At 38.4% G+C, this 26,560-nt stretch overlaps 1 protein-coding gene across 2 annotated transcripts in view; it reads left to right on the forward strand.

The window, feature by feature from the left end:
• SLC27A6 (solute carrier family 27 member 6) overlaps nt 1-25,850 on the forward strand; it is a 59,485-nt gene extending 33,635 nt beyond the window's left edge. Inside the window, exons 5-10 of one of the 2 annotated variants that reach the window (XM_038403705.2) lie at nt 3,589-3,783; nt 15,735-15,825; nt 18,908-19,106; nt 19,909-20,006; nt 21,852-21,982; nt 23,915-25,850. In XM_038403705.2, coding sequence (XP_038259633.1) covers nt 3,589-3,783; nt 15,735-15,825; nt 18,908-19,106; nt 19,909-20,006; nt 21,852-21,982; nt 23,915-24,091 — 891 coding nt within the window. In that variant the 3' untranslated portion in view covers nt 24,092-25,850. The remainder of the gene's footprint in view (nt 1-3,588; nt 3,784-15,734; nt 15,826-18,907; nt 19,107-19,908; nt 20,007-21,851; nt 21,983-23,914) is intronic. The other variant, XM_038403706.2, reaches the window with a different exon arrangement.
• Nucleotides 25,851-26,560: the final 710 nt, after the last annotated feature.

A 26,560-nucleotide genomic window follows, 5' to 3' on the forward strand; every position in this document is an offset into this window, starting at 1 on the left:
TTCATGCACTCAGCTCACTTGCAGGGATTCAATATTGCCAAACTCACACATTCAGAAAATGAGTTCAGCTTTAAAATCATGAGATTTTTAAAAATAAATAATGTTAGAATCATAGAATATCAGGGTTGGAAGGGACCCCAGAAGGTCATCTAGTCCAACCCCCTGCTCAAAGCAGGACCAAGTCCCAGTTAACTCATCCCAGCCAGGGCTTTGTCAAGCCTGACCTTAAAAACCTCTAAGGAAGGAGATTCTACCACCTCCCTAGGTAACGCATTCCAGTGTTTCACCACCCTCTTAGTGAAAAAGTTTTTCCTAATATCCAATCTAAACCTCCCCCATTGCAACTTGAGACCATTACTCCTCGTTCTGTCATCTGCTACCATTGAGAACAGTCTAGAGCCATCCTCTTTGAAACCCCCTTTCAGGTAGTTGAAAGCAGCTATCAAATCCCCCCTCATTCTTCTCTTCTGCAGACTAAACAATCCCAGCTCCCTCAGCCTCTCCTCATAAGTCATGTGCTCTAGACCCCTAATCATTTTTGTTGCCCTTCGTTGTACTCCTTCCAATTTATCCACATCCTTCCTGTAGTGTGGGGCCCAAAACTGGACACAGTACTCCAGATGAGGCCTCACCAGTGTCGAATAGAGGGGAACGATCACGTCCCTCGATCTGCTCGCTATGCCCCTACTTATACATCCCAAAATGCCATTGGCCTTCTTGGCAACAAGGGCACACTGCTGACTCATATCCAGCTTCTCGTCCACTGTCACCCCTAGGTCCTTTTCCGCAGAACTGCTGCCGAGCCATTCGGTCCCTAGTCTGTAGCGGTGCATTGGATTCTTCCATCCTAAGTGCAGGACCCTGCACTTATCCTTATTGAACCTCATTAGATTTCTTTTGGCCCAATCCTCCAATTTGTCTAGGTCCTTCTGTATCCTATCCCTCCCCTCCAGCGTATCTACCACTCCTCCCAGTTTAGTATCATCCGCAAATTTGCTGAGAGTGCAATCCACACCATCCTCCAGATCATTTATGAAGATATTGAACAAAACGGGCCCCAGGACCGACCCCTGGGGCACTCCACTTGATGTTGGGTTCTTTTTATTTGCCTTCTAGTGTTTGCGCCTTTGGAATATACTTAGATCACATTTCCAAGCTTTTCCCTGCAACCATAATCACTAGAATTTTTTTCTAAATGAAAGCTGAGATTCTCATGTAATCAACTGAATCCAGGATCTGGTGCTTTAAGAGAAATGCCTAATATTGTGATTCTCCTGATAAAATTATGAGAGCTAGCAATACTAGAGATTGCCGTGAATAAGGAGGCTAAAATAGTCCAAGAAACATTGAACAAAATTTTGAGTTTTAAAAAAAAAAAAGGTTGCAAGTAGGGCTATCAAGCGATTAAAAAATTAATCGTGATTAATGGTGTGATTAAACAATAATAGAATACCATTTATTTAAATATTTTTGGATGTCTTCTATATTTTCAAATATATTGATTTCAATTATAACACAATACAAAGTATATAGTGCTCTATTTATATTTGTTTTGATTACAAGTACTTGCACTGTAAAAACCCCCAAAAGAAATAGTATTTATCAATTCACCTAAGACAGGTAATGTAGTGCAATGTTTTTATCATGAAAGTTGAACTTACAAATGTAGAATGATGTACAAAAATCCTTGCATTCAAAAATAAAACAATCTACAATTTTAGAGTCTGCAAGTCCACTCTGTCCTACTTCTTGTTCAGCGAATTGCTCAGACAAACAAATTTCTTTACATTTGCAGTAGATAATGCTGCCCGCTTCTTGTTTACAATGTCACCTGCAAGTAAGAACAGGCATTCTTATGACGCTGTTGTAGCCAGAGTCCCAAGATATTTACGTGCCAGATGCACTAAAGATTCATGTGTCTCTTCATCTTCAACCACCATTCCAGAGGACATGCGTCCATGCTGATGATGGGTTCTGCTTGATAACAATCCAAAGCAGTGTGGATTGACGCATGTTCATTTTTATTATCTGGGTCAGATGCCACCAGCAGAAGGTTGATTTTTCTCTTTTGGGGTTTGGATTCTGTAGTTTCTGCATTGGAGTGTTGCTCTTTTAAGACTTCTGACAGCATTCGCCACACCTCGTCCCTCTCAAATTTTGGAAGGCACTTCAGATTCTTAAACTTTGGGTCAAGTGCTGTAGCTATCTTTAGAAAACTCACATTGGTATCTTCTTTGCGTTTTGTGAAATCTGCAGTGAAAGTGTTCTTAAAATGAACAACATGTGCTGGGTCATCATCCGAGACTGCTATAATATGAAATATATGGCAGAATGCGGGTAAAACAGAGCAGGGGACAATTCTCCTCCTAGGAGTTCAGTCACAGATTTGATTAACGCATTATTTTTTTAACAAGCGTCATCAGCATGGAGGCATGTCCTCTGGAATGGTGGCCGAAGCATGCAGGGGCATACGGATGTTTAGCATATCTTCCAACAGTGGCCAATGCCAGGTGTCTCGGAGGGAATGAACAGAACAGGTAATCAAGTGATCCGTTCCAAGTCGCCCATTCCCAGCTTCTGGAAAAGAGAGTCTAGGAACACCATCCCTGCCCATCCTGGCTAATAGCCTAGGCTCTGAAGTTTTAAATTTGTTTTTTGTTTTTGAGTGTAGTTATGTAACAAAATAAAATCTACATTTGTAAGGTGCATGTTCATGACAAAGATTGCACTATAGTACTTGTATGAGGTGAATTAAAAATATTTCTTTTGTTTATCATTTTTACAGTGTGAATATTTGAATCAAATAATATATACTGATTTCAGTTACAACACAGAATACAATATATATGAAAGTATAGAAAAACATTCAATATATTTAATAAATTTCAATTGGTATTCTATTGTTTAACAGTGCGATTGAACTGCGATTAATCATGATTAATTTTTTTGAGTTAATTGCGTGAGTTAACTGCAATTAATCAACAGCCCAAGTTGCAAGTCTTAATATTGAAGATGCTATAGGAGATGGATTAGATGCTCTAATCAGGACAGGAATGCTCATAATTTGTAATCGTTTGAGAATCAACCAAGATTTCATGAAAGTTATAATGCATTTGAAAGGACAAGGAAGTAACTGATAACCTCTCCTGATGTAAATCTGTTACAGAAGCAATTCCTGCTTTTCCCTATTCATTTTACTAACCTCTCCCCAACATCAATTTTTAATGTAAAGTTGTTCTAGAGAGAAGAATGATAGGTTAATTTTTTTAAAAACCTGCATATATTTATATTCTCTAATCCAAGCATCCTTTTTTAAATATTCATCTAAGCAACATTTTAACTGTTGGAGTCAATTTACATGCATATATTTATGACACTGGTTCAGTGTTTGGTGAACTACAGCTGTATCTTAGATATAGTTCACAACATTAGAAATGCACTGTAATTTAACTTGTTGTTAGTTTCTCTTTTTGATTTCTGTTGGATGTCTGAAAGTTTGTACATTTTTTTTGTAATATCTGCTACAATCAAACACATGCATTACAATATTTTATTCTTTAAAATCTTCTTTAATTTCTCTCTTAATAGAAAGAAGGAGAAAAAGATCACAAAGTTCGCTTGGCAGTTGGAAATGGAGTAAGGAGTGATGTATGGAGAGAGTTTTTAGGCCGATTTGGTGACATCAAAATGTGTGAGTTTTATGGGGCTACTGAAGGAAACATTTCTTTCATGAACCACACTGGGAAAATAGGATCTGTAGGACGTACTAATTTCTTTTATAAGGTAACTATTTAATATTTTATTTTAGAAGGAGGGTTGGGGATAAATGTAATTCTTAATTCAGTAACTAGATTGGAAGAAGTGAGGCTAAAGTCAGTGGGAGTGGAGGATGCAAAATCAAGTCCTAAGTCTTTTGATCTTGTTACTGCAGGTTTAACTGACACTGTTCAATGCTCCCAAAATCATGTGTATATAGTGCTCCCACCTGTGCTAATGGCAGCACCAGTGGGATTTTTTTTCCCTTAAAATTTCCTAGCATAGACAGGGTCTAAATGAGTGAAACTCCATCATCCTGAAAGTTTCAAGAAAGTTCTGTTCAGTTCTGCATTCTAAATCTTTGTTACTAGGCACGAGACTAGATTACAATTATTTAATGCATCACAGATTTATAACCAGCGAAATATATGTACAAGATTGAAGACTGGGAGGTATACCTGCATGTTCTCTCTGCTCATCAGGAGTCTGTAGATGCTTGTATGTCTCAAGTCCATCTATTTTCCAGTCTTCAAACTTTTTTTTATTTTCTGGGGCAGAGCCTGGTGTGGAATTGGAGATCAAGTACTCTCCACTCCATGTTATCCTATCTAGACCCAGGGATATTTTGCCAAGAGCTCTTTTCTGCTGTATTTTGCTCTGTGACTTCAACTACTCAATTGTGGAAGAACAATATCTATGGGCATGGCTTCCTGGGGGTGCCTGCAGTACTGCCAACCCCAACCTTTTGAAAGTAATGAGATTGGATTAAAAATCCAGAGATTATTTTTTAAAACAATACATTTCTATTTTCTGACATTTTAAGGTGCACTTGCTTCATGTTTTGAAGCTTTCCACAACCATGAGGACTCAACTTTTTTTGTAATGAAAGCTGGAATTTTCATGCAATCTGATTCCAACATCTGGGGCACGACGAAAAACATCAAAGATCATGAGACTTGATAAAATCATGAGAGATAGTAACACTGGGATAGGCCATAGGAACAGGCCCTTGGTTTAGAGACTGCACGATTAAGAATACAGTTCTCCATGGAATTAGTAGGATAGTAATATTCAGGGCTAGGATTTCAAAGAATACACCTATCATACACTAATGTGCAAATATTCAGCTTAAAATAATAAATCTGAGTAATAATAATAATAAAGATAAACTACTATATCATCTCTAATATCTTGATTATGGGAAACGTGACTAGTGCAATGAAATTTACAGTAATCCATGACTAACTCAGTGTGGCCATTTTACGTCAAGTTTGTTTTCCATACTTCTAAATTTAAAAGATATAAAGGACACTAATATATTAGCTTGACTGGAAGAAAAGTATGATATACAGAAATGCTAAGAAATATTTCCTGTCCACACTCACGTTACCAAGTCAGAGTTACAAAAAGTTCATACCCTGTAACATGGCAAAAATCAAAATCCACAGAGTCTGTAACATTTATTTTGTTACTTTAGATTAAAACTGGAAAGATAAATCAAATTTACTTTTCACCATTTATTGCATGGTGCATGTGTTGGCATTTCACTCAGCTTAGACAATAAAATATGTGGTTGTGAAGAGGGAGGGTCGCTCACATCACCTGTATCATCCCTTCCCTGCAAAATAGGAGGTGAGGAGGAGTTCTGGAAGTAGGTGGAGAGTGCCTTTACAGTAGTATGCTGAGGTCAGTGTAGAACTTGATCATCCAAACCCACACGGGGCTCCCCAAATCCATTTTAAAAGGATCCTGAAAAGTTCAATTTGGGTGGATCTCTTGAACTCTACACTATGTTCACAGGCCTAGTGGCACACAGCCATTCTATACTAAGCCTCTTAATATTGTTAAAACCAGTGGAACTTAACCAGGGTTGGTGATGGTGGGATATTTTGATTAAAAACATCTTTAGTATAGACAGGCCTGGAGGGTGAATTCCTGGGTGACTTTTATAGAAGAACCTAAAACTGCTTCTACAGAAGGATATTGCAACAAAGGTGAGATGCCAGAATTCATTAGGCTTTAAATATCTGTTAAAATCCATGGGCCATATTGTAATGGCCCAGTGCAACAAGTTTTCTACACACTGTATGTAATCAGTTGCTATAGTATATGGAGAGAAACTGCAAAAAAAAGTTATCCATGTAAATAGTTCAGATTTTTTTTTTTAAAAGAGTTAATCTAAGGGTATGTCTTCACTACCCGCTGGATCGGCGGGCAGCAATCGATCTAGTGGGGATCGATTTATCGCATTTAGTCTAGATGTGATAAATTGACCCTCCTGTACTCCAGTGCCGTGAGAGGCGCAGGTTGAGTTGACGGGGGAGCAGCAGCAGCAGCAGTCGACTCACCGCAGTGAAGACACCATGGTAAATCGATCTAAGTACGTCAACTTCAGCTATGTTATTCATGTAGCATAAGTTGCGTAACTTAGATCGATATTCCCCCTCCCCCAGTGCAGACCAGGGCTAAGTGAATGGATGAAACTGTTATGAATTGGTTTGGACCCTAAGTGTAGCTCCTGATCAACAGCAGCCGCCTGTCTCATGTTGGTAGCACTTTTAAAGTTTTGGCTGCCCTAGCCTCCTGGAGTACTATCAGCGTGACTCTTACACATCTTTTTCACTGGAATCTGGATCTGTTCCCATTTATTGGGTGTTTTTGTGTGGTGACAAGCTGTGAAATTATAAAGGAGTATAGTCATCTCATAATTTGCAAGTTGTGAGCAAACAGCTTAACAAGTGTTGTTTTTTTGTGAAGCTAAGTGACATTTGAGAGAGCTTCTGAATCTGAACAGACATGTTTATTGCTATCACTACCTCTTTAAAGTCTGAATAAATTCATTTGAAGCTAAGGTCAACTGAGTATAGCTGTATCAATTACATGACAGATTGCTGTAATGTTAATATTTAACTTTTTGATGGTTAAAGTCAATGCATTGTAAAGCAGACTTGAGTAATGAAAACAAGTAAAAACTGCAAGATGGGTACTGAAGGTTGTCTTTGTTTCCCTTTATTAACTGTTAGGACTTTTGTATAGAAACCTATAGGATTTTATACAATTTACTCTAAAACCCTACAGGATTGAATAGAAAATGAGATCTTTGTATCTAGTTTTTTTAACCATCCTGGATAGATATTCTATAGCAGGGATAAAATTTTCTATTAAATTCCATTGCTAAATAACTCTACAGAAAGATTGTCCTTTTTATAATAAATTCTGTTAGACTTTCCCATACAGTTCAGTAGGGGAAAAGGTGGAGGGGTTCTTTCTTTATATTGTGTGAGGGATTCTTCCACTCTCATTGGGTTCTTGTTTTTAATTTTATTTTTTGTAAACCCCTTCCTTCACCCTCCCTCAAGACCTAGCGTCACAACAACCATCTCCCAGTTAGAAAACTACAGTAGATGGATCTTCCTGTGGATCCTGTTAACATCATTCCTTTAAATGGCTGGAGAGGTTTGTCTCTAAGAAACTTGCATCCAAGGGTTTAGATAATTAAGTGATAGGTATCTTCTTCAGAATTTCTACTCACTAGGCAGCCAATTTAACCTTGTACTATTACTGAGGCCCAGTCCTGCTCTTCTTGAAATCAAAAGCAGCACACCCATAGTATGGAATTTTAAAAAGCAACTAAATATTTAGCAGCATAAATCCCATTGATTTTAGAATGAGACTTGTGTTCCTAAGTCACTTTGGCACATTTGAAAATTCCATCTATAATCTTTGGTTGGTTCAAGATCAGGCTCAGAGTTGTTATATCTCCCTCTGTGCCCTTCCATCCTCCAAATACCCCATGTCTTTAAACCATGTAAGGTGTGGAATGTTGTTTTATATTTGTTTCATACATTGATAAAATGGTACTTTTTATATACCCAGAAAGGAAGATTGATACTTTTTCTTGAATATATAGTAAAGGTGCTATTTGTTGCCCTCTGTGGTTTAGTCATACGACTTGAATTAGCCACTATACACTAGAAATAAGGATACTGCTGCAATCCACATTTTAAAAATTCTGTTAATTTTATTTATTTATTTTTGTAACTGGAAAGTGAATGTCTACAGACATTTCTGCTGTAAATTCTAACCAGTTGGCATTACTGTGCCCTATCAAAGTATCTATTTAATTTGATAAAATAACTGTGAAATCATCTTCCCTCACCCTTTCTCAAAAATGAAAATGTAAAGAATGTAAGACCTCTCATGAACAGGAAATGGCTGCTCTACAATTAGTCTGCCTTCAAAATTAGTTATTGTCTTTATTTAAAATACTGCTCAAACTCTTTCTTCTCCAGAAAATAAACCTGCATTAAGGGCTAGATTCACAAAGAAAATTAGGTGTCCTGATATGAATGTCGATGGATAAATAATTAAAAAAAATTCAGAGTACAACAGCTTCAACAGGAGAAACCGAGGGAACCCCACATCAGAATATCCCATAGCCTGGTGACTAGGGCATTCACCTGAAAGGTGGCAGGTCCCTGTTCAACCCTTTTTCAACCTCAGATGGAGGGGGGTCTTGAACCAGAGATATCCCAGATGACTACCCTAACCACTGGGCTAAAAGTTGTGACGGACTTTCTCTCCCCCACCTCCCTCATTTTGTATGAGATTGCCTATTAGGGGCCTGATCTAGTAGCTGAGGTTGGAGCTCGCTTTCTAAATCAGGCCCCGCTAGTGAATTAGGTGGAGGAACACTATCTACCTACTCCTAGTTTGTGAATTTATGAGGACTTAGGCATTTGGATGCCTGCTGTGGAGTTGCAGTGCTTATGCTCAGAGGTAGAAATGTCAGTTACCAGGAAACTTTACTGCAAAAATTTAGGTGCTGAGCAATTTTTAGGTTCAGGCCTACAGGATTCAGGGACCGCTGAGAGGGGTTTTGTGAATACCTGTGGGAACTGATTCTGGGATTTAGGTTCCTACAGTGACAGGCGCCTAAGTCCTTTTGTGAATCTAGTCACTAGTGCAGAGGCAGAGGATCTTTGATTTAATTACACTGGCTACACTTGAATCCTTCAGTATTTTCCAGGTGTTTTGTTGGGTCCCATATGGAAAACAAACCTATCTGACACCTCAAGAGAATGACTGGGGAGGAATTCTGAAGGGATATTCTTGCACATGCTTCCTCTTCCAGAACTCTCTCCCCTGGATTTTTCTACAGTGGGACGATCCAGTCCAAAATATGTACACTTGTCTCCACCCCCTCACCTCCCAAGCCTCTCTAAAATGATGCTCCCTTTCTCTTTGAAGGGAATATGTCTTGTGGTGCCACATCGCATGTTAGTATTTTATACATCACATGGAAAAATCAAAGACAAAGCAAGAATCTACAAACTAAGGGCCTGACCCTACATCCCTTACCCACATAAGCAGGCCTACTGAAGTCATCTTAAAATGGTCATTCCCTCACTTCTTTCTGCAATGTTCCTGTTCATAACAGCAGGTAGCACCCCACTCTGTTATGGCATTAGTACTATTCACCTGAGTAAGAGTCTTTGGTTAGACTTCTCTCAGCAATGGATTGAAAAAAAGCAAAGGGTAGGAAAGGGCAAGAGTGAATGAATGTTACAAAAGTAAAAGGTCACTACATGTGGTTTTTGTTACTTTCCACTCTTTCCTCTGGATTTAAAAAAAAGTATGGGGGCGGTGTCTGAACTGCAGGGGAAACGAACATTCACACTGCTCCTTTGTTTTGGTGTTTCTGATTGCATTGCAGTTGAATACTTATTGATACAAATAGTTTCTGAATCATAATACCCTGGTCCCGTCCTTGTATACTGAGGGGTTTCCTAAAAGCAAACAAACAAAACCCTTACAAATCACTGACTGGCAAACACTATATTTCAGAAGCTTAGATGATGCCATGGTTTTATTACACTTTGAGCGTCGCTGGTTGGACATCTCAAAGCATGACAATGAGAGCGGCTATGATTTTGAAAAGTGTCAGATGTGACAAATTGGAAGGTAGCTGAAAATGGTTTGAGAAAAAACATGTTTGTGGTATATACAAGAGGCCTCATTGAGTCCTAATGGTTATTATACACTTTTCTGCTAATATGGTTGTGCAGGTGGGAGCAGACAGACATAACTTTAAATAACATTAAGTGATGCATAAAATCCAAGAAGGGTAACTGAATACACACATGCTACTTCTCACTCCCATGAATGGGGAGAAGAGAGCTTCTCAAATACTCTGAGATCTCATTTCCTAAATTGGAATTAGGACAAGGAGAGAGAAGTTGAGGATGGGAAAAGAAAACTGTGTGAGTACGTTTGCAATGGGCCTCCTGTCTTACCCCCACCACACCCAGGAATTTCTCTTTCTGACTTCTACCTATTGGAGGCTCTAGTGTCTTTTCTCACTTTGTTGCCTTTCCATTCACACTGAATCAGGTGCAAAACAATATTCATAGAGAATAGGTAGGGATTTTTAGGAAACCCCTCAATATTAAAGGCTCTTCCCTTTTAAGGTTCTTCCTTCCAGATTGGTATGCCTTACAGGTATGGTGGGGTAAGAATGCCTGAGCTCAAAGCAGCTCTTTAACCCCTTCTTGCCTTGTATGTGGTTTGCACACCCCATCAGAATAGGATATAAAACCTCATGGTTGCAAGCATAAACCAGCCACTTCGTGGGGATAGAGGGAGAAATAGGAAAACACATCCCCTATGGACATGTTATCTCATAGTTGTCCACTGTAGGTTTTCCTGCATCTTCTTCTGATGCAGCTGGTACTGGCCATTGTCAGGCAGTATACAGAACTATATGGTTCACCAGTCTGATTTAGTATTGCAGTTCCTATATTTGTATGTTGCGGTGATGAGTGTGAAACAGTATCTAAAGATTAAATACAGACAGAGGAGACAGCAGATGCTAAAGCTGGCAAAACTGGTACAGACTCCCAAGATTATGAAAGCAAATTTTCTGTCACTAACTGCCTTCTTCTAAAGCAAGGAGGCAAAGACTGTGTGATTGATGTTCCACTTGCCAAATTAGAGATGACGTGAAAGATATAATGCCAGCAACCAGAAAAGCTAGTGAGAAGACAGAAGTAAATGAATTAATATTGATAGTGATGATCTTCTGTCAGCCAAATCATATTTTATTATATTTTCAGTTGTGTGAAGAAAAGGGTGAATGCTGTAGCAGTGTTTCATGTATCCAAAGAGCCACTGGATGTGAGATGGAAAGTGGTGTTCTTGTCTAGGAATAATTTAGTTTATTTGTACTGTGTAATCTCTAGGTACAATGGGTCCTGTTGATATGTTTGAACGCAGAGTTACTCAGTCCATCTGTATAAACAGATTTTTCAAAAACAAGGATGTCTATATGTCTCATGTGAATAGAATTAATGCAATAGAAAATGGGAGCCTATATCTGCTAAGGAAACAAAATTTGCAGAAGCCTCTGAACAGGAATGCACACAGCAGCTTCAGACCTTTTATGCATATATGATTTGTGTGATGCATAAGGAGTTAGGCATGAGACTCCCATTAATACCGATCAAAGATGCATGGAAAAGACACTCCACATTACCCTTAAAATGTACCACAGGCTTCAAGAGAGAAAATGCAACAGGAGTGATGGGAAAGAACTCGTACATCATATAGTGGTAACAGGGAGTACAAATACTATCTACCTAAAAATCAGCTTCTAAAAATTTCTATTCAGAACTTTACATGTAACATTTTTTGTTTTTGCCAGTGTTTTAGTTAAAGGCCTGAATCTTTCTCCAGGACTCATTCTTGTTTGCTGTTCTCCTAGAAATCAGTAGGACTGCTTGCATGATAAGGCACTACTCTACATGAGAATGGATGACAGAATCAGGTGCTAAATGAATAATTTAACCTTTTTATCTGATGGAAAGCTTGACTGTGGCAATCAATCAAAAAACATTGTAGCATTTTGTTGAGGCTTATTGCCTTTCTTTCACAGAACAAATTATTTCAGAACTGACCCAATTCTAGTGGAAAAAGAAAAGGAGTACTTGTGGCACCTTAGAGACTAACAAATTTATTAGAGCATAAGCTTTCGTGAGCTACAGCTCACTTCATCGGATGCATTTGATGGAAAAAATTCTAGTGGAGTTTGTTTTTTTGTTTGTAATCTTAAAATTTAAAATTACAGAACAGGTACTTTTTAACATGACAAGAAAACTTCATGTCAGGTTTTAGCTGAAGCAGATATTATAATCCTCTGGAAATCAATATTAACAGCACAAATGCTTAATGCATTTATCAGCAGTGTTACTAGAAGCTCCTATTATCTTTGCCTGTTCAGCAAAGATTAAAACATGTCTGAAAATTAGTACCACTGCTGCTCTTTTAACAGTGAGGTTATTCACATAGCTTTTGACAAGCATGGTCTAATACAGCCATTATATTCCAAAATATCTTACTGTACCAGTATTTTCTTGGTTAGTACCAAATATGTTCTTTGCAAGGTTTTGTTTTTTGTTGTGTTTTTTTTTTTTTAAATAGTTGGTCCTGTCGCTGGCTAGCCAAATCACAAAGAGAAACAATTTAGCCCAAACAGGGTTAAATAGTGTTCAAACTGTTTCATACATGGTTCAGAGTTCATCATAGATATAACCTTGTAGTTATGAAACATAGTTTATGTATGAACCTATTGTGCTACGGAAGGAAATTATTCAAGTCTTTGAATTTGTTTGGATGGTGGATCCTGAATCTTAAGGCTTGTATACAAAGGAAAGCTCTTGCAAAATTAAATTAGGGTGTGAACTAAAAATACAATAGCTGTTCTGCACTAGTTCCCCATGTGGACACACTTACTCCACACAAAGTGGATTAACCTAAACCAAATGAAAGCACAGTTTAGGCTGTCTACACTGAGAGATAGAAGTGTGATTCTCAACGCATGTACACACATTATTCAAGCTAGCATGAATATAAATAATAGTAAAGGAGTACTTGTGGCACCTTAGAGACTAACAAATTTATTAGAGCATAAGCTTTCGTGAGCTACAGCTCACTTCATCGGATGCATTTGGTGGAAAAAACAGAGGAGAGATTTATATACACACACACAGAGAACATGAAACAATGGGTTTATCATACACACTGTAAGGAGAGTGATCACTTAAGATAAGCCATCACCAACAGCAGGGGGGGGAAGGAGGAAAACCTTTCATGGTGACAAGCAGGTAGGCTAATTCCAGCAGTTAACAAGAATATCAGAGGAACAGTGGGGGGTGGGGTGGGAGGGAGAAAGACCATGGGGAAATAGTTTTACTTTGTGTAATGACTCATCCATTCCCAGTCTCTATTCAAGCCTAAGTTAATTGTATCCAGTTTGCAAATTAATTCCAATTCAGCAGTCTCTCGTTGGAGTCTGTTTTTGAAGCTTTTTTGTTGAAGTATAGCCACTCTTAGGTCTGTGATCGAGTGACCAGAGAGATTGAAGTGTTCTCCAACTGGTTTTTGAATGTTATAATTCTTGACGTCTGATTTGTGTCCATTCATTCTTTTACGTAGAGACTGTCCAGTTTGGCCAATGTACATGGCAGAGGGGCATTGCTGGCACATGATGGCATATATCACATTGGTAGATGCGCAGGTGAACGAGCCTCTGATAGTGTGGCTGATGTGATTAGGCCCTATGATGGTATCCCCTGAATAGATATGTGGACAGAGTTGGCAACGGGCTTTGTTGCAAGGATAGGTTCCTGGGTTAGTGGTTCTGTTGTGTGGTGTGTGGTTGCTGGTGAGTATTTGCTTCAGATTGGGGGGCTGTCTGTAAGCAAGGACTGGTCTGTCTCCCAAGATCTGAGAGAGCGATGGCTCGTCCTTCAGGATAGGTTGTAGATCCTTGATGATGCGTTGGAGGGGTTTTAGTTGGGGGCTGAAGGTGATGGCTAGTGGCGTTCTGTTTTCTTTGTTGGGCCTGTCCTGTAGTAGGTGACTTCTGGGTACTCTTCTGGCTCTGTCAATCTGTTTCTTCACTTCAGCAGGTGAGTACTGTAGTTGTAGGAATGCATGATAGAGATCTTGTAGGTGTTTGTCTCTGTCTGAGGGGTTGGAGCAAATGCGGTTATATCGTAGCGCTTGGCTGTAGACAATGGATCGAGTGGTATGATCTGGATGAAAGCTAGAGGCATGTAGGTAGGAATAGCGGTCAGTAGGTTTCCGATATAGGGTGGTGTTTATGTGACCATCGCTTATTAGCACCGTAGTGTCCAGGAAGTGGATCTCTTGTGTGGACTGGTCCAGGCTGAGGTTGATGGTGGGATGGAAATTGTTGAAATCATGGTGGAATTCCTCAAGAGCTTCTTTTCCATGGGTCCAGATGATGAAGATGTCATCAATGTAGCGCAAGTAGAGTAGGGGCATTAGGGAACGAGAGCTGAGGAAGCGTTGTTCTAAGTCAGCCATAAAAATGTTGGCATACTGTGGGGCCATACGGGTACCCATCGCAGTGCCGCTGATTTGAAGGTATACATTGTCACCAAATGTGAAATAGTTATGGGTCAGGACAAAGTCACAAAGTTCTGCCACCAGGTTAGCCGTGACAGTATCGGGGATACTGTTCCTGACGGCTTGTAGTCCATCTTTGTGTGGAATGTTGGTGTAGAGGGCTTCTACATCCATAGTGGCTAGGATGGTGTTTTTAGGAAGATCACCAATGGACTGTAGTTTCCTCAGGAAATCGGTGGTGTCTCGAAGATAGCTGGGAGTGCTGGTAACGAAGGGCCTGAGGAGGGAGTCTACATAGCCAGACAATCCTGCTGTCAGGGTGCCAATGCCTGAGATGATGGGGCGTCCAGGATTTCCAGGTTTATGGATCTTGGGTAGCAGATAGAATACCCCAGGTCGGGGCTCCAGTGGTGTGTCTGTGCGGATTTGTTCTTGTGCTTTTTCAGCGAGTTTCTTGAGCAAATGCTGTAGTTTCTTTTGGTAACTCTCAGTGGGATCAGAGGGTAATGGCTTGTAGAAAGTGGTGTTGGAGAGCTGCCTAGTAGCCTCTTGTTCATACTCTGACCTATTCATGATGACGACAGCACCTCCTTTGTCAGCCTTTTTGATTATGATGTCAGAGTTGTTTCTGAGGCTGTGGATGGCACTGTGTTCTGCATGGCTGAGGTTATGGGGTAAGCGATGCTGCTTTTCCACAATTTCAGCTCGTGCACGTCGGCGGAAGCAGTCTAGCCTCAAAAACAACTCTGACATCATAATCAAAAAGGCTGACAAAGGAGGTGCTGTCGTCATCATGAATAGGTCAGAGTATGAACAAGAGGCTACTAGGCAGCTCTCCAACACCACTTTCTACAAGCCATTACCAAGTGGTGTGATTATGATTATAAGAGCCATACTGTAGTGCTGAGTGAGCGTGAAAGTTTTTAGGGTCCTAATGAGTGCTGTTTTTGGTTCATCTACAGTCCTTTTCTGACACTTTAATCTGCTCTTGACAATACTTCCACAATCTACAACTTCAAGCATTCTCACGAGCAAGCAATGCTAAAAACTGTGGGCCAGATCCTCATCTGGAATAAATTGGCATAACTCCGGTAAAATAAATGGAGCTACAGTCATTTATACCAGCTAAGGATCTGGTTCCAGAAGTAGTTTTTGTAGCAGGCACCACTATCAAATACGATAGCTAAAGTTGCAGATCTGATTCTATTATTATGACATCCTGGTGCTGATTCTGGTACACTGCTTCAATGGTATATAGGGGCCACAGTTGTACCACAAGATGCTGTATGAAAATAAGTGAAATTACATATGTGTTCTAGAGATATTTTTAATGTTACAGAGTTATTAAAATCAGATGTTGCTTTTCTTCAGTGAATATTATAAGTTTATCTTGTGCATTTTGAATTTACATAAAACTGGATTCTACATTTAGGTAAAAAAGATTTGAATGCTATACATAAAATTGTTTCATTGCTTACTTCTGCTGCCACCAGATGTCGCTGTGTTTATAAATAAGTGATGGTCCATCTGTTCTCTTCTCTTTTCAGCTTTTTTTCCCTTTTGACTTAATCAAGTATGATTTTAAAAAAGATGAACCAATTAGAAATAGACATGGTTGGTGTGAGAAGGTTAAGAAAGGTAAGCATTCATTATAAATGGATATGTCCAGCCTATAAATAATTTGCAGGCGTTTTTTTTTTTTAAATGAACTGTGGTGTTGTGTTACAAGTGATAAAGCACCAACATCAGCTAATAATAACCTATAACAATCTGCCTACAAAATCAGTAGGTTTAATGACCGGAGGTGGTACATTTTTAAACATGTGAGGCTTTAGAAGCACAATCTGTTTAATGGTAGACTGCCTAAGGAGAAAAGCACGAATAGGGAAAAGATAGACTTTTCTTTCTGCTTGAAATTTCAAAATTTATCAGAATGAAAACCTTTTTAAGTGTCAGAATTTTCCAGACAATGAACTTCTGAGTTTTGACGAGTTCTAACTGTATCCTGGAAAACAATGGCTCTGAAAAGATATTAGGATTCACAGTGGACAAGCAACTCCATGTGAGCTCTCAGTGCAATGCTATGGCAAAAACGGCTAATGCAATCCTTGGCTATATAAGTAGGAGAGCAGTGAGTAGGTTTAGGGAGATGATTTTTACCTCTGTATAAGTGATTAATGAGACAGATACTGTATACAGTTCAGGTTTCCATTATTTTAAAAAGCATATTGTAAAACTGGAGAAGATACAAAAAATAATTAGAGGGCTGAAAAAAATGCCTTACTGTGAAAGACTAAAAGAGTTCATTCTGTTTAGCTTATCAGAAAGATTGAGAGACTACTTGATACATGTATAAGGAGAGTACCTTTCTGGAAGTTATGCGTTAACCAAACAAAAATTATAGGACTCAATACAGGGGAAACTGGGTAAAATTAATGGTCTATGATATAAAAGAGGTTAGAGTAGATGCTCTAGTAGTACCTTCTGGCCTTAAACTTTATGAATCTAAGAAAAGCAGGGCAAAACCCTGTTATGTTGTCTCTTTATGCTTTCTCCAGAATTTAATCCTAAACTCCTTGTAATGTTTTCCATCCCTTTTGGGACATTTTTTATTGGACTACTTTTCTCTGCTAGAACAATGTAACCCTCTGGTTTTACTGTTCAGGAAATGCTTTAATGTGAGACCCTACAATTAAAACTTGTGTGTATGGGTAACCCTAGAATGTTCAGAGACACAACCAACCATTCCAGGAATGCGCTATATACTTTGTGTTTCGAACTAGTAGTCCATAGAAGTATTCTACCCATGTATTCTATGTGCAACAAGCAGACTTATTTCCTCCTCTCCTAACTTGTCTGGTATTTTGTGGAAATAGATTTGGTTAACTTTTATAAGTTAACCGGCAAAGAAAGAGAATTGATTCTGTATAAATATAATTCACTTCTCTGGCTTCAATGGAAACTGCTGCGGAGCTCAGTACTCTTGAAAATCAGGCTATTTAAATATGGATTTAATACCTAGCTTTAGACGCACATTTTTGCAAATCTTGGGTACTTTATTTTGAGTATTAAAAGGAAACTAATGCTGACAATTAGAATTCACTAAGAAATGTGAGATCTAATCTTTCTTGGCAGGTGCACTTTAGTAAGTGATATCTCTAAAACAGAGTAGGGCCTGATCCTCCATTGCCTTGCATCTTGTGTAGTGGTATTTATCCTGTAAACAATTAATGGGGATAATAGGGAAGGTCCTCTCCTGGATCAGTAAGTGGTTAAAATATACAAAACAAAGGGTAGGATTGGTCAATTTTCAGAATGGACAGAGGTAAATAGTGGTGTCCACCAGGGGTCTGGCTGGTGCCAGTGCTGTTCACTATATTCATAAATGACCTGGAAAAGGGGGCAAACAGTGAGGTGGCAAAACTTGCAGATGATAGAAAACTGCTCAAGATAGTTAAGTCCCAAGCAGACTGCGAAGAGTTTCAAACAGATCTCACAAAAACTGGGTGACTGGGCAACAAAATGGCAGATTAAATTCAGTGTTGATAAATGCAAAGTAATTCGCATTGGAAAACATAATCCCAACTATAGATATACAATGATGGGGTCTAAATTAACTGTTACCACTCAAGAAAGAGATCTTGGAGTCATTGTGCATAATTCTCTGAAAACATCCACTCAATGTCCAGCAGTAGTCAAAAAAGCAAACAGAATGTTGGGAATCATTAGGAAAGGGGTTGATGATAACACAGAAAATACCATATTGCCTCTATATAAATCTATACTATGCCCACATCTTGAATTCTGCGTGCAGATCTGGTCGCCCCATCTCAAAAAAGATATATTGGAATTGGAAAAGTAAACAAAAATGATTAGGGGGTGTGGAAAAGCTTCCATATGAGGAGAGATTAAGCAGACTGGGACTTTTCAGCTTGGAAAAGAGATGACTAAGGGGGGGGAATATGATAGAGGTCTATAAAATCATGACTGGTGTGGAGAAAGTAAATAAGCAAGTGTAAATAATAATAATAAGTGTTTACTCTTCCTCATAACACAAGAACTAGGGGGCCACCAAATTAAATTAACAGGCAGGAGGTTTAAAACAAACAAAAGGAAGTATTTCTTCTACAGGTTGACTGTGCATTGTGTGAACTCTTCGCCAGAGGATGTTGTGAAAGCCAAGACTATAACAGGGTTCAAAAAAGAACTAGATACATTCATGGAGGATAAGTCTATCAATGGCTATTAGCCAGGACAGGAGTGCAAAATCATGCTCAGAAGTGTCCCTAGCCTCTGTTTTCCAGAAGCTGAGAATGGGCAACGGGACAGATCACCTGATTAACTGTTCTGTTCATTCCCTTTGAAGCACCTGGCATTGGCACTGTTGGAAGACAGGATACTGGGCTAGATGACCATTGTTCTGATCCAGTATGGCCATTCTTATGATCTTATGTAATGTAAACCACTATCTTTCCTATTTGGCAGCAGTTTATACACACCTTGGACAACTGCAAAGGACTATAGAAGGTGCAAGGCAGTAGAGCAGAAGACACACTATTGTTTGTTGGTCTCGTAGGCTAATTCCACTACGTCGAGTTGGGTATCTAGTATCTTAATATTGTAAATGTAGGATATGTAGTCAATTAACATTAATGTAAACATTAACATGAACTATCCTGTGATATCTTACATCACTATTCACCTTAACTTTTCTCTGTAGGTGAGGCTGGTCTTCTCATTTCCAAAGTGAATGCAAAGAATCCCTTCTTCGGTTATGCTGGGAGTAAGAAACATACAGAAAAGAAATTACTCTGTGAGGTGTTTAAGAAGGGAGACATTTATTTTAATACAGGGGATCTGATGGTTCAAAACCAAGAGAATTTTCTTTACTTTTTGGACAGGATCGGGGATACCTACAGGTACAATCACTGTCTTTATTAAAAAGCATTGATGCATGGGATAGGATAATATTGCTTGACTTGTTTTGCTCCTCTCCTGTCTCCCAAGAGACTCTGGTTCATATCCATTCTTGAAGTATATAACAGTGCTAGTGTTTAATTTTGTGAGCAGCACACAATCATACCTAACTTCATTTTGTGGCAGGTTTTCATTCAACATTCTCATGAGCATTCAAGCAAATGGTGTCTTTGTTGCTGGAGACTTGGCACACTGAAGTAGAGAAGTGGGGAAATGTATCAAACAAAATAGATGTCTACATTTGGTAGATTTAGCTGAATATAAATATAGAAAATTTATTTCAGATTAGTATAGGATTTACTTGTTTTCATTTATTATTTATTTATTTTTAAATGCAGCTGTTTTAGCAAAGCTTACTCTTATGTTGATCAGAGCATCACATTAACTGGACATGCTAGAACAAATGTAGGGTATACTTAGTCCAATGTACTCATAATTTCTATTAAAGGTAATATTACTATTAATTTGTATTATTATAGTGCCTAGGAGCCTCAGTCTTGGATCATGACCCCACTGTGCTAGGTCCTGTACAAACACAATGGAGTCAAGGCCCATGACTGTGGGTACTAGGCACAATATTATTATTATTATTATTTATTATTAAAATTATTATTATTTTATTAGTAATAATAATATTAATGTTACCTTCCCTCAAAGAGCTCATACCATCCATCAGGAGTACAATATGCCCATATGTTTTCATGAGGGTACAGTGTTTTGTTCTCCACTCCTGACTCCATTTAGATGGAAAGGAGAGAATGTTGCAACAACTGAAGTTTCTGATGTCATTGGTATGTTGGACTTCATACAGGAAGCCAATGTATATGGTGTTCCTGTGCCAGGTAAGAACCTTTTATTTCTAGAGGTTTTTCATTAAATTCATGCTTCTATTCTTCATAACTTTTATGTTTTGCTTTACAAAGTTATACAATCACTTTTAATTAACTTGGCTATTTAATATTCAGCTCTGTAAAAAGCTCTTAACAGTAGCTCAGATAACAAAAGACTGTGGATCAGCCATCATGTACTTTGATGTATGTGGAATATAAGAGAGACAACTTGATGTTGTTGTATTGTTATACAGGTTATTTTGCCATGAATTTGAGACTACTGCATAACTTGAATTAATCCTCTGAGCATCATTAATATGGCATCTGGGAAACCCAAACATTTGTATGGAAAAATAGAAACATTTCAACAGAGTGAGGAAGCAAGAAACTTTTAACCACTTAAATTAAAAAAAAAAATCACATTAAACTAAGCATTTGAGCTAGTTTGCGTTCATCTTTTAACACAGTCCAGTAAACTAGCTCTGAGGGAGAATTTCCCTGGAACCTAAAAAGAAATGAATGAAATATGTAAAACAGTATGATGAAAAACAAGTTTGCCGAAAATAGTCTGGGCCTGATTTCCATTCATGCCACTGCCTCTTTACACCCCACTGGGAGGTTAAAGAGGTTTGAAAGTAGGTGCAAGTTTAATTTACTTGCACTTTAAAGCCCCTTTAACCTGAAAGAGCAATGTAAAGGAGCCTTACTGTAACTGAGAATCGGGACTACTCTGTCTACAGTGGTCTCCATTGTATATTCAACATTGGCCGACAAATAGTATAATTTTTACCTAAATTTTAAAAAAAGGAATAATTGCAATATCTCACATGCCACTGTGGGACAACTTTTGGCAAATACTGAATTTTTAATGGCAGCCGCCCTTTGCAATTATGTAGTCTCTTACTTTTAATACACAAGGTGATATAAAAAGGTTTATTGTTATGAGTTTAGGGTGGCTGCTTTACTCCAGAATGGCAGAGGCACTCATCTGGAATAGCCTGCATAACCTGTGAGTGGATAATAAGGCTAAGATTTTATCACAGATATTTTTAGTAAGTTACGGATAGGTCACGGCCAAAAGAAAAATTCACGGAAGCTTTGACATATCCCTGACTTTTACTAAAAATATCTGGGACAAAATGGGGAGCTGCAGGTCCCAGCACTGCTTGAAATGGGGCAGCTGTGCAGGGGGTAAGAGCTGCTTGCAGCAGGTAGGGGGCGTAGGGTATTCCTTCTGCCTGCAGCTCTGGGGGTCCCCCTATTGCCCATGGTGGCCAGGAGCTGTGGGGTACCCTGCCACCATTTGAGGCAGCAGGGGTACCCTACAGCTCCCTGCCCCCCACAGGCGGTGGACTGAAGTCACAGAGGTCACTGGAAGTTATGGATTCCATGACCTCCATGACTAAATCGTAGCCTTACTAATAAGTAATGCAGTCATCCAAAACAGAAAAACTATTACAGAAAGTTCTAGAAACCTAAGCTATCTAGTTATAACTTTTCTTTTCTGCCAGTACTTAAGTTATTCCCAGACATTCCTATAATAATTTCCCCTATAAAATTTGTGACAAAATATGATATGGTGATGAAGTATAAGGAATTCATATGAGACTGCCTACATAACTCATTTATGGTTCTGGTCCATAAGAATAATGTAGCCATTCCACATTTATTCCAGTAAAGCTTTTGTCGTTTTGTGTGTTCACTTGTATATTTTATCGTTTGATTGAAACATAAATACTACATTCTTAATCAAATTTTCAGTATATTAATATATGGTTTTTAAAGTCAGGTTACACTAAGATTGAAAATTTCCAGATTATGTAGCATGTAACCAATTTTAAATTTTTTTTCCCACAGATCATGAAGGAAAAGGGGGAATGGTCTCTGTTACTTTGAAGCCCAATAAGTCCTTAGATTTAGAACAAATGTATGAACAAGTTGTGACACATCTACCAGGTTATGCTTGCCCACTATTTTTAAGACTCCAGGTAATTTACATTTATTGTGCAGGACACACAAATATCACATGTGAACAGAACACTGACAAAGATCATAAAAGGCAGTATGGTAGGTTGAAGGGAAGGTATCTGATGGTGTATTGCAGTACAGATTGACAGTACGACCAGTCCTATTTACCATCTTCATTTATGATCTAAAAGGGGAAATTACACAGCATCGTAATGGAATTTGCACATTCTGTTAAACTGGGAAGAGTCATGTACAGCTGTGAGGATGGAGATAATACAAAGAGATTTACAGAGATTAGAAACATGGACAGAGAATAACAAATTATATTCAGATTAATAAATGGTACCTAATGCATCTGGGGAAAATAACCTGAAACCTATATAGTTAATGGGAGGGATAGAGCTGGGAAGAAATAATGCTGAAAGAGAAGGGGTGATAGTAGACAGCAAACTAGACATGCATTTGCAATGTGACATAGCCACAAAAATGCCAAGGTATCCTATATTGGAGCAGAGTTAGCAAACCTTCTCTATATGGCTCTGATTCTCTTGCACCTGGAATAGTATATTTAATTCTGAGCACATATTACCAGAGAGATTTTGACAAATCGAAGGGAGTTGAAAGGAACATAAATATTATCCGGAGGCTGGAGGAAAGGTTAAGAGCAAACTGTGTATTGTTTGTGTAAGCAACAGTAAAGGTGAAAGAGGTAATGCTACAAATTTCTGAAGGGTGAAGGGGAGAGAGGAATGATGCATTTGTTATAAATGGGAGTAGCTGGATGAAACTGAGAAAAGCAAACCAGGCTAAATAGCGAGGAAAAAATTTCCTGACTGACAGATATGAGGTTCTGACTAACCTACCATCCCCTTTTCCCTCCCCCTTCTCCCCACCTTCCTCCACCAGGAAGGAGTGACTTTAAAAATTAGACTAGGTAGAACATTACAAAGTATTTATTAGAGAGCAATCCTGCATAGCAAGTGGATGGACTGGATCAGGGTTTCTCAAACTGGGGGTTGGGACCCCTCAGGGGGTCATGAGGTTATTACATGGGGGGTCGCGAGCTGTCAGCCTCTACCCCAAACCCTGTTTTGCCTCCAGCATTTATAATCGTGTTAAATATGTAAAGTGTTTTTAATTTATAAGGGGGGGTCGCATACAGAGGCTTGCTATGTGAAAGGGGTCACCAGTACAAAAGTTTGAGAACCACTGGACTGGATGATCCAATATGGCTCTTCCATCTTCTGTTTCTGGATATTAGTAAGGGAACTTATTTGGGGAATTCAGAGATGCTCATATACATTATAAATAGAGGCTCTTGATTGTGACAATCTGTACTTTGTGAACATCTTCCTAAATTTTGTCTTTATAAATGTTCACAAACGCAGAGTAGTTAACAAGCTGGGCTATTTCAGTCAAATGTGGGCTCTCCTATAAAGCCTTTTATTTGATAATACAGTTGCAAGGTCCAAAATACAGTTTGCAACATTCTTCCCTCTTGTTTCAAACTCTTACCCCATGCCAGCATGGGGGTTCTGTGGCTCAGTCTCTGAAGAGGGAGAGTAAGAGAATATCTCTCTAATTTATATACATTTGTGTGTAGAAGAATATTTAATAGAGGGACAAGGAAACTTGAAATGTGGCCCAGCCTAGGCAACAATAAAAGGGCTAAGACCCAAATTGAATAGGAGGGAGGGTTAACAGTTGTCACCATGGAGCTGTCAGTCAGCAAGAAACGATTCTGCTCTGCTCCTTGTGGTTTTGGAACATAAGCAGGACATTTCACGCTAGTCTTGATTGGGCTTCAGTTACTTAAGGGATGGACTGCAAATTTGTCATCACTGAGTAAACCAACCTTACACTTAGGTCAGGTAAGTAGGTGTCCATGCAGACAAGAGAAAAAGCATTTAAATATTTCCACTTAACCTTAAATAATTTTCTTATTCCCCTAGGAAACAATGGAAATGACAGGAACTTTCAAACAACAAAAATTTCAGTTGGTGAGGGAAGGGTTTAATCCATCTGCAATCACTGATCCACTTTATTTTTTATACAGTTCTAAAAAATCTTATGTTCCATTAACCAAAGAACTTCATGACAAGATCTTATCTGGAAAACTGAAACTTTAATTAGTGTTAAATTAACAGATTTGATAATTACTTTGTAAGAAGCAACAAAGGCACTAAGTAATTTTTCTATGTAGTTTGTATTCTTGATATTTAGCAGCCATATCTTTTTGGATTCAGAAGTTTCACTACACCTTTCATTTTTGACCGTCACTGAACACTAAATTTTCTACCTCCTGAAATACCAAATATAGTTATATTACTTATAAAATACATTTAAAATATATCTTCTTTGTGATTTGGGGTATGAACGTCTTGAACTTATTTTCTATATCGGACATGAATGAGTGATAGTTACAGAAAAATAATATACATAGAAATAAATTTTATTGGAAAAATATACTACTATTAGTATTGTTGCTTGAGACTAACATCTATATTACTGTAGTTAATAGTTTTCCTGTAAATTTCATAAAGCCTAATGATTATTTATAAAATGTTAAAATTAAAAAGGAACCTGAAGAAAGGTAGAGAAAAAAACACAACAAACTATAATTTTCCTGCTCTATGAAAACATTGACTTAAACTGCTTAGTTTCAATACATGGAAGGCACACAGCATACATTGTTTTTATCTTCTTCCCTCATGGCATCTGGATCTTGGTTCTGTCCTCATCTGATTCCTAATCCACTTATCTTCTGCAGCATATTTAAATTCCTTGTCCACATGCGAGATGCAAGTTTACTACTCTAAGGGCCCAGTTCAAAGCCGTTGAAGGCAATGGTGATCTCTCTGGCTTTTTCCTTTCACTTCCATACATGGGGGAACCATCCCTCTTCCTGACCTTGTTTTCCATAATCCAATTTTAAATGCACACATTCCTAAAGCCTACAAATCATATCGCTCCCTCAAAGCAACATCAACAATATAAATAAGAAGAGAGCTGGACACCAAAAAATCCTCTTAATAAAACATGGAACTAACAAAATGTGTGGTAGCTTCACTGCTTAGCAGCATGTCTTTTTGTTGCAATCTATTCCCTTCCTTCATTTGTACCTTGTCTCTTTAGATTGTAAACTCCTGAGGGAAGGGTATACTGTCTTGTAAAGCAACTAGCACACTTTTGACACTGGATAAAAAATATCTATGCATTGATGTGCATAGTCCTGGTCTGTTGGGTAGTGTCACTCAGATGTAGTTAGGACAAATGGATTGGCAGTCATTGCCAGCTGAAGGCAAAAATTGTTCTTAAGACATAAAAAAAAAAAAAGTGTAAAGAATATTAGTTCTTCAAAAGATTCATCTTAATTAACCAGTGGGTGCCTTGTTTTCTTAATGACTGATTCAGATTATTATTTGTAGATATTTTAAAATTCTAGACATGCATGCTAAAACACTGTTCTTAAGACTTTTTTAAAATAAAGTGTAAAAATTAAAATAAACTGTATTTGTGTCAGTCTGATTTAGGATTAATGACAAAGTTTTGTTTTGGGATTGGTTACATTACGCGCCTCACAGAGGACAGATGGAGGATTTTAAAAATATATTACGTTAGATCGCCTCCTCTCCTGAACCTTCCTGTTATGCCAAATTTCTCCAATTAGTCTGTCAATCAGATGTGATATTTACAGACTTTTACAGAAATTGAGTCTTCTACTCTCATAGTTCAAAATATAGTGATGCTACTGCTGCTATTCAGCATTGGACACACCATCTCTTTATCCAGTATGATTGCAGCACAAAGACCACCTGAAAGTAAAGTAAAGAAAATGGATTACTTACAATTTACATCTTCTACTTTTATTTTTAAAACTTGACTTCAGAAGTTTGTTGAAGTCGTATTATTAATGATTATACTAGAATATACAGTACAAATACAAGTACAAACTATCAGAGTCAGAGGCTCATTCACCTGCGCATCTACCAATGTGATATATGCCATCATGTGCCAGCAATGCCCCTCTGCTATGTACATTGGTCAAACTGGACAGTCTCTGTGTAAAAGAATAAATGGACACAAATCAGACATCAAGAATTATAACATTCAAAAACCAGTTGGAGAACACTTCAATCTCTCTGGTCACTCGATTACAGACCTAAGAGTGGCTATCCTTCAACAAAAAAGCTTCAAAAACAGACTCCAACGAGAGACTGCTGAATTGGAATTAATTTGCAAACTGGATACAATTAACTTAGGCTTGAATAGAGACTGGGAGTGGATGGGTCATTACACAAAGTGAAACTATTTCCCCATGTTATTTCCCCCCCCCCCACCCACCACTGTTCCTCAGATGTTCTTGTCAACTGCTGGAAGGTGGCCCACCTTGATTATCACCACAAAAGCTTTTCTTCCTTCCCCCCCCCCCCCCCCCGCCGCTGGTAATAGCTCATCTTAAGTGATCACTCTCCTTACAGTGTGTATGATAAAACCCATTGTTTCATGTTCTCTGTGTGTGTATATAAATCTCCCCCCTGTATTTTCCACTGAATGCATCCAATGAAGTGAGCCGTAGCTCACAAAAGCTTATGCTC

The sequence above is a fragment of the Dermochelys coriacea genome, chromosome 5 (genome assembly GCF_009764565.3).
Source record: "Dermochelys coriacea isolate rDerCor1 chromosome 5, rDerCor1.pri.v4, whole genome shotgun sequence".
NCBI classification, from domain to species: Eukaryota; Metazoa; Chordata; order Testudines; family Dermochelyidae; genus Dermochelys; species Dermochelys coriacea.